The 9,242-nt window shown below is 39.4% G+C and overlaps 1 protein-coding gene across 1 annotated transcript; it reads right to left on the bottom strand.

Moving 5' to 3' along the window:
- Positions 1–3,533: 3,533 nt before the first annotated feature.
- On the bottom strand, positions 3,534–3,970 carry LOC128070603 (6-pyruvoyl tetrahydrobiopterin synthase-like). The gene is given in 2 exon segments (XM_052663900.1): positions 3,534–3,625; positions 3,628–3,970. Coding segments are annotated over 2 exon segments (435 nt in total).
- Positions 3,971–9,242: the final 5,272 nt, after the last annotated feature.

Below are 9,242 nucleotides of genomic sequence, written 5' to 3'. Positions count from 1 at the left end.
TTTTGTTAAGGATTTTTGCATCTATGTTCATCAGTGATATTGGCCTGTAGTTTTCTTTTTTTGTGGCATCTTTGTCTGGTTTTGATATTAGGGTGATGGTGGCCTCATAGAATGAATTTGGAAGTTCACCTTCCTCTGCAATTTTCTGGCAGAGTTTGAGTAGGATAGGTGTTAGCTCTTCTCTAAAGTTTTGGTAGAATTCAGCTATGAAGCCGTCTGGTCCTGGGCTTTTGTTTGCTGAAAGATTTCTGATTACAGTTTCGATTTCTGTGCTTGTGATGGGTCTGTTAAGATTTTCTATTTCTTTCTGGTCCAGTTTTGGAAAGTTATACTTTTCTAAGAATTTGTCCATTTCTTCCACGTTGTCCATTTTATTGGCATATAGTTGATGATAGTAGTCTCTTATGATCCTTTGTATTTCTGTGTTGTGTGTTGTGATTTCTCCATTTTTGTTTCTAATTTTTGCTGATTTGATTCTTCTCCATTTGTTTCTTGATGAGTCTGGCTAATGGTTTGTCAGTTTTATTTATCTTCTCAAATAGCAGCTTTTGGCTTTGTTGATTTTTGCTATGGTCTCTTTTGTTTCTTTTGCATTTATTTCTGCCATAATTTTTAAGATTTCTTTCCTTCTACTAACCCTGGGGTTCTTCATCTCTCCCTTTTCTAGTTGCTTTAGATGTAAAGTTAAGTTATTCATTTGACTTTTTTCTTGTTTATTGAGGTACGCCTGCATTGCTATAAACATTCCTCTTAGCATTGCTTTTACAATGTCCCATAGGTTTTGGATTGTTGTGTTTTCATTTTCATTCATTTCTATGCACATTTTGATTTCTTTTTTGATTTCTTCTGTGATTTGTTGGTTATTCAGAAGCGTGTTGTTTAGCCTCCATATGTTGGAATTTTTAATAATTTTTTTCTTGCAATTGACGTCTAATCTTAGTGCACTGTGGTCAGAAAAGATGCTTGGAATGATTTCAATTTGTTTGAATTTACCAGGGCTAGATTTATGGCCGAGGATGTTATCTATCCTGGAGAAGGTTCCATGTGCACTTGAGAAAATGGTGAAATTCATTGTTTTGGGGTGAAATGGCCTATAGATATTAATTAGGTCTAACTGGTCCATTGTATCATTTATTTATTTTTTACTGTCAAAATTTATTGTAAAATTCATGCAGTTAAAAACTCTTCAAAATAAAAGTATACTCCTTTGAAAAATTTTTTAGTGTACTAATCATAACACAAGTCCTTTTATTCTTTTCAGGCAGCAACATTCTAACAATCCATTGTGTACTAGTTGCTATGTGGAGAGAAAAATAAACCCTATATTTAAGGAGTTTAAAATACAAATGAGAACACAAGTGAGATCTGTTCTTTATGGGAAGAAAGCAAATATATTCTTGTAGATTTTGGTATGAAGAAAGATACCAGAGATGAATGCCACAAAAGCAGCTCCACTTGAAGCAGGTAAATTTAGTGATCAGAACAGAACAAGATTAACTAGGATAAACTCCCATAAAGAGATGCTGTGCAGAGAAACATATCATTTTCATGCTGATTATCTTAACAAGGTTTAATACATGTGATTATTTTTCAGTCTTTTGAGTTTAAATTGTCCAGGTAGCCATAAGGTCTGAAAACAGACAAATATATATAAACAGTTTATTCATCTTCTGTGATATGCTCAGTGTTCCTCACTAGCAGTTCATGGTTCAATAAGCAAATTTGCAATGAACAACATGCACTACCAAAAGGCATTCCCATCAGTCCTCATACATTCATTTATAATGCATTGTCCCAGATGATTCAGGTCTAATTTTCACTGAATAAGCTTGCACCTTTTCTCATTTGACTTTTGCTTTTCTTCTTTTCTCAGCTATTTGTAAGGCCTCCTCAGACAACCATTTTGCCTTCTTGCATTTCTTTTCCTTGGGGATGGTTTTGATCAACACCTCTTGTACAATGTCACAAACCTCTGTCCATAGTTCTTTAGGCACTCTATCAGATCTAATCCATCAAATCTATTTGTCACTGCCACTGTATAATCATAAGGGATTTGATTTAGGTCATACCTGAATGGCCTAGTGGTTTTCCCTACTTTCTTTAAGTCTGAATTTTGCAATAAGGAGTTCATGATCTGAGCCACAGTCAGCTCCTGGTCTTGTTTTTGCTGACTGTATAAAGCTTTTCCACCTTTGCCTGCAAAAAATATAGTCAGTCTGATTTCAGTATTGACCATCTGGTGGTAACCATGTGTAGGGTCATCTCTTGTGTTGTTCAAAAAGGCTGTTCACTATAACTGATACATTCTCTTGGCAAAACTCTGTTAGCCTTTTCCCTGCTTCATTTTGTACTCCAAAGCCTAACTTGTCTATTACTCCAGGTATCTCATAACCTCCTACTTTTGCATTCCAGACCCTATGATGAAAAGGACATCTTTTTTGATGTTAGTTCTAGAAGGTCTTATAGGTCTTCATGGAACCGTTCAACTTCAGCTTCTTCAGCACTAGTGGTTGGGGCATAGACTTGGATTACTGATATTGTAATGAATTTTGATACTGAATGGTTTGCCTTGCAAACGAACAGAGTTCATTTTGTCATTTTTGAGATTGCACTCAAGTACTGCATTTTGGGCTCTTTTGTTGACTATGAGAGCTACTCCATTTCTTCTAAGGGATTCTTGTCCACAGTAGTAAATATAATGATCATCTGAATTAAATTAGCCCTTTACAATCCATTTTAGTGGACTGATTCCTAAAATGCTGATGTTCACTCTTGTCATCTCCTGTCAGACCACTTCCAATTTACCTTGATTCATAGACCTAACATTCCAGGTTCCTATGCAATATTGTTCTTTACAGCATCAGACTTTACTTTCACCACCAGACACATCCACAGCTGGGCGTTGTTTTCACTTTGGCTGAGCCTCTTCATTGCTTCTGGAGCTGTTTCTCCACTCTTCTCCAGCAGCATATTGGGCACCTACTGACCTGGGGATTTCATCTTTCTGTGTCATATCTTTTGCCTCTTCATACTGCTCAAGGGGTTCTCAACGTAAGAATGCTGAAGTGATTTGCCATTCCCTTTTCCAATGGAACACGTTTAGCATATCCTAGAAGAAGTAATCAAGGGAGCTCAATCTACTAGAAATATGATGTAGTCTCTGTTTCTAGACTTTGTGGTCACTGGTATTTTTTATAAGATTCACCTACTGTCAGTCTTATAACCATTTTTGCCATTTATATTATACCAGGAAAAAAATGAATACTAAAAATGAGATAATGGGGGGAAAAAACAGATTTATTTTGCTTCCAAACGATTCTACAAGAGAACATTTTGCTGAAGTGAAGACTCTTTAAATGATACTCAGAATACATTACAAATTTGGTTTTAAAATAGATTTGAGTCTAGAACAGGACTCACTCAGAATGATTCCAGAACACAATGCATAAGTGCAACAGTTAGGTGATGACTTCTTAATTTTTCAAGGGGATAAAGTTCTTCTTCAAATACGGATGGAAATTCATCTCTAAGAGTTATTCTCCTTTATAGACTACAATATTATTGTCGGTTTCATATACTTTTACTTTATAAAGAACTCCCACAGGAAGAAATTTATGGAGGTTTTCCAGATATATACGGCTACATTTTCTGTTGTGCTTACAATGTCTGTAAAATATGGCACATCTAAATCCAGATTCTTATGATCAAGGGGTTTCATAATTGCCTTCTCCATATACTCTTTGGGGTCAGTCAAATTCACGACCATTCCTGTAACAGGATCAATCTCTCCATGTACTGTCACCACAACTTTATAATTGTGCCCATGGCCATTAGTGTTGTTGCACTTCCCAAATAATTTCAAGTTTTCTTCATTACTAAGAAATTTGCTGTGGAGGCGGTGGGTTGTGCTGAAGGAGATGAAGCGGGACACTCGCACCTGCCAGCGAGGGCCTGATCCTGCTCCGTTCATGGCTCCATAAGCCCAGGGCCCAGCCAGCATCTTAACCCCTCAGCTCACCGCCAGCCTGGGGTGGGCCCCACTGTATCATTTAAAGTTCGTGTTTCCGTGTTAATTTTCTGTTTAGTTGATCTATCCATAGGTTTGTTTGAGTGGCATATTAAAGCCTCCCACTATTATTGTGTTATTGTATTTCCCCTTTCATACTTGTTTAGTTTAGTTCAGTCGCTCAGTCATGTTCGATTCTTTGTGACCCCATGAATCGCAGCACGCCAGGCCTCCCTGTCCATCACCAACTCCCGGAGCCTACTCAAACTCATGTTCATTGAGTCGGTGATGCCATCCAGCCATCTCATCCTCTGTCGTCCCCTTCTCCTCCTGTCCCCAATGCCTCCCAGCATCAGGGTCTTTTCCAATGAGTCAACTCTTCACATGAGGTGGCCAAAGTACTGGAGTTTCAGCTTTAGCATCAGTCCTTCCAATGAACACCCAGGAATGGTCTCCTTTAGAATGGAGTGGTTGGATCTCCTTGCAGTCCAAGGGACTCTCAAGAGTCTTCTCCAACACCACTTGTTAGCATTTGCCTTACATATAGTGGTGCTCCTATGTTGGGTGCATATATATTGATAATTGTTATATCTTCTTCTTGGATTGATCCTTTGATCATTATGTAGTGTCCTTCTTTGTCTATTTTCACAACCTTTATTTTAAAGTCTATTTTATCTGATATGAGTATTGCTACTCCTGCTTTCTTTTGGTCTCCATTTGCATGAAATATCTTTTTCCAGCCCTTCACTTTCAGTCTGTATGTGTCCCTTGTTTTGAGGCGGGTCTCTTGTAGACAGCATATATAGGGGTCTTGTTTTTGTATCCATTCAGCCAGTCTTCGTCTTTTGGTTGGGGCATTCAACCCATTTACGTTTAAAGTGATTATTGATAAGTATGATCCCGTTGCCATTTACTTTGTTGTTTTGGGTTTGAGTTTATACACCCTTTCTGTGTTTCCTGTCTAGAGAAGATCCTTTAGCATTTGTTGAAGAGCTGGTTTGGTGGTGCTGAATTCTCTCAGCTTTTGCTTGTCTGTAAAGCGTTTGATTTCTCCTTCATATCTGAATGAAATCCTTTCTGGGTACAGTAATCTGGGTTGTAGGTTTTTCTCTTTCATCACTTTAAGTATGTCCTGCCATTCCCTTCTGGCCTGAAGAGTTTCTATTGAAAGATCAGCTGTTATCCTTATGGGAATCCCCTTGTGTGTTATTTGTTGTTTTTCCCTTGCTGCTTTTAATATTTGTTCTTTGTGTTTGATCTTTGTTAATTTGATTAATATGTGTCTTGGGGTGTTTTGCCTTGGGTTTATCCTGTTTGGGACTCTCTGGGTTTCTTGGACTTGAGTGGCTATTTCCTTTCCCATTTTAGGGAAGTTTTCAATTATTGGATCCAGATTGCTACAGAACACAACACCTACAGCAGATATCATTCTTGGAATTACTGAAAGCTTTCTTTTGAGAGTTTCATCAAGTAAGAATGGCCACTATCACCAAGAAAGTATAGTATGTGGGAAAAGAAGGAACAAAGTGCTTGGAAAGGAAGACATGAAACTGGCACTATTTGCAGATGATATAATTCTGTACACTAAATTCTACAGGTATTTACAGACAAGTTGGTAGAATCAATAAAAGAGTTTAGGTGGCTGTTTATAAGATAAAATATTAACATTCAGAAGTCAATTTTATTTTATTTACCAGCAACATATTTATAAAATGAAAATTTCAAAGGCAGTATTTGTAAAATATGAAGTGCCTAGGATAAAATGCTCTCTTATGGGAAAAATGAAATATTATTGGGACATATTAATGAAGTTTTTATTAAAAGGAAAGCACACCATATCTGTTCAATAACATTCTATATTATAGACAAGAAATAAAATCTAAAAGTGCAATGCAGTTCCAATTAGAACCCTAAATGGGGTTTTGATTGAATTTTTTTCTGATGAATTGATATTTGAATAGGATTCAAGAGAGGCAAAAAAAATAACCTAGACATTTTCAAAGAAAAAGGGAGAGTTGAGTGGCTTTATTCAAATATCAGGACTTGCTATAGAACTGTAGGGATGAGTTTGTGGTACTTTAAGTAGACAGATAAATAGAGCCATGGTAATTAATAGAGAGTTCACAGACTAGCCCATACATAGGTAGATGTTTGATTTATGACACATGCAGAACTGCAAATCAGTCAGAAAAGGGCAGACTTTTCAATAAGTGGTTCACTGAAACAACCAGATATCCACATTAAAAAAAGAAAGAAAACCTACTCAGCACTATACACAAACATCACTTTTAGGTGGATTATGACCTAACTGTGAGAGGCAAAACCATAAATATTTCAGAAGACAATATAGAGAATAGTTTCATGGGCTCAGGGCAGGGACAGATTTCTTGAAACAGAAAAGCACTAGCCATAAAGAAAAGAATGATAAATTTTGACTATGCTATCATTAGGTATGTTATATAAATAAGCATGTCTTAATTAAAGTCTGTTCACAAAGCACAGCACAGAAGAGAAAATACAAACAACATAGCGAAAGATTATTTTAGCCACACATATAACCACCAATGGATTGGTATTTAAAACACATAAATAACTCACTATATCAGTAAAAACAAGATGGGGAATAGAATAGAAAAATGGTGAAAGAGTTGTACATGAACAGGCTTTTCATAGGAGAAAATGTCCAAAATGTTCATAAACGTGAGAATGTGCAAAAACTTAATAGTAGAGGAAAACAAGTAAACTAAACTCTGGCAATACTTGGTGTAGATGAAGATGTGCAGGCAGGGGAACTCTCTATGTTGCTGCTGGGACTATAAGTTGGTACAACCACTACAGAAAACAATTTGGCACCATGTAGAAAAGCTGGAGATATGTATACTCTATGGGCCAGTGACTCTGTTCTTGCATATATACCCAAGAGACTTTTAAACATGAGTCCCATGAAAAATGCCCAAGAATGTTCATTGCACCATTGTTCATGATTAAAAGCTAAAAACAGCCCCAGTGTTCATCCAGTGTAGAATGGTACAATCACATCACAATTACTTTGCTAAAATCATGCATTGGAATGCTAATCAATGATGGAGACAAAAGGTCTAAGGCTACTAGGCACAAGATGGATGCTGCTGCTGCTGCTAAGTTGCTTTAGTCATGTCCAACTCTGTGTGACCCCGTAGATGGGAGCCCACCAGGCTCTGCAGTCCCTGGGATTCTTCAAGCAAGAATACTGGAGTGGGTTGCCATTTCCTTCTTCAATGCATGGAAGTGAAAAGTGAAAGTGAAGTTGCTCAGTCGTGTTCAACTCTTAGCGACCCCATGGACTGCAGCCTACCAGTGTCCTCCGTCCATGGGATTTTCCTTGCAAGAGTACTGGAGTGGGGTGCCATTGCCTTTTCCAACAAGATGGATGAGTCTCTCAAATAAATATGATATTGAATGAAAGCAGCAGGCCATAAAAGGGAGCATGCAGTATGATTCCATTGACACAACTCCAAATAAACTGTATTGCTTAGGAATGCATACAAAAGATGTAAAGTCATGTTTATAAAAAAGCATTTTAGAAATGATTATCATAAAGTCAAGATAACAACTATATCCATAGGGGAGGATGTGGGCTGTGATTGGGAGGAACACTGGTGGTTGTATGCTGGAAGGCTGGCAACATTCTATTTCTTGACCGTGGTCCTGGTTATGTGAGTTTGCTTTTATAAGGGGCTTCCCTGGAATTATCTAAACCTGGCAGCTATATTTTATGCACTTCTCTGTGCCTCAGACAGTATATTAAACCTCGACAGCATATTAAAAAGCAGAGACAGGGAGGTAGTCCTAAGATGGTGGAGGAATAGGATGGGGAGACCACTTTGCCCCCTGCAAATTCATCAAAAGATCATTTGAACACTGAGCAAATTCCACAAAATAACTTCTGAATGCTAGCGGAGGACACCAGGCACCCAGAAAGGCAGCCCATTCTCTTTGAAAGGAGGTAGGACAAAATATAAAAGATAAAAAGTGAGACAAAAGAGTTAGAGACAGATATCTGTCTCAGGGAGGGAGTCATGAAGGAGAAGTTTCCAAACACCAGGAAACCCTCTCACTGGTGGGTCTGTGGGGAGTTTTGGAATCTCAGAGAGCATCATAACTGGGAGGGGGAAAAAAAAAACAAACCAAAAACCCCACAAATTATGCACCTAACTGCAACTCCCAGTGGAGAAGTAGCCCTTGATGCTTGCATCTGCCAGGTGCAAGTGGGGGCTGAACAGGAAGCCATGGCTGGATGCTTAGGGTAAGGCCCAGGCCTGAATACTCTAAGGGCAATCTGAGGGCAATCTGAGGGAGCTAATGTGAGATAGCAACCCAAATTGTGGGATAGCCAGAGAGAAAAAAAAAAAGAGAGAGAGAGAGAGAGAGAGAGAGAGAGAACTTTCCCATGAAAAGCTCTAAGGTACAGCCTAGCCAACTCACAGAACAAAAGACTGAGTGAACACCAGAGGAGAGCTAATCAGCTGCAAACTAGCCCCTCCACCCACCAGCGGCTGAGAGGCAGGTGGGTGGCAGCCAGAGCAGGAAGGCAAGGGGGCAATCTCAGCTCCAGAGATGGCATCCTCCACCAAACTAGGAGCAGGTTCCCAATTGCTAACAAGTCTTCCTGAGATCCTGGATGGTTGACATCTGCCAGAAGGGTTGCAGTCAGAGATTAGCTCCCCAGAGGAGACACACAACACACCTGAGATGGCACTCTTGTGGCGCATCCAGGAAACCGAGGGGCTGGGACTGGGAGGTGATAAGATGCACCACCCACCTGGGAGAGTGTGCTCGCCAAGCATCTGGTCGCCTGAGCTGCTCAGGCCTGGGAAGGGCACAAAACGCAGGCCCAACTGAGTCTGTGCCTTTGTGGAGTAACTGAGAACCTGAATTTGAGTGGCTTAAACCTGTGAAATGCATGGAACCCAGGGCTCGCTTTAGACAGTTCCCCTGCAAGCACATGCACCGTGAGCTGGGGCAAACCCAGTGTGGCCCAGACACTGCAAGCAATCCCCAAAAATGCCAGTGATATTTGTTTGCAGTGTTCCTCTTCTCTGGTGGCTCAGACGGTAAAGTGTCTGCCGACAATGCGGGAGACCTAGGTTCGATCCTTGGGTTGGGAAGATCCCCTTGAGAAGGAAATGGCAACCCACTCCAGTACTCTTGCCTGGAAAATTCCATGGGCAGAGGAGCCTTGTAAGCTACAATCTAT

The sequence above is a fragment of the Budorcas taxicolor genome, chromosome X (genome assembly GCF_023091745.1).
Source record: "Budorcas taxicolor isolate Tak-1 chromosome X, Takin1.1, whole genome shotgun sequence".
Classification (NCBI taxonomy): Eukaryota; Metazoa; Chordata; class Mammalia; order Artiodactyla; family Bovidae; genus Budorcas; species Budorcas taxicolor.
Note: the sequence above shows the minus strand (reverse complement) of the source record. Positions and strands in the feature narration are given on the sequence as shown.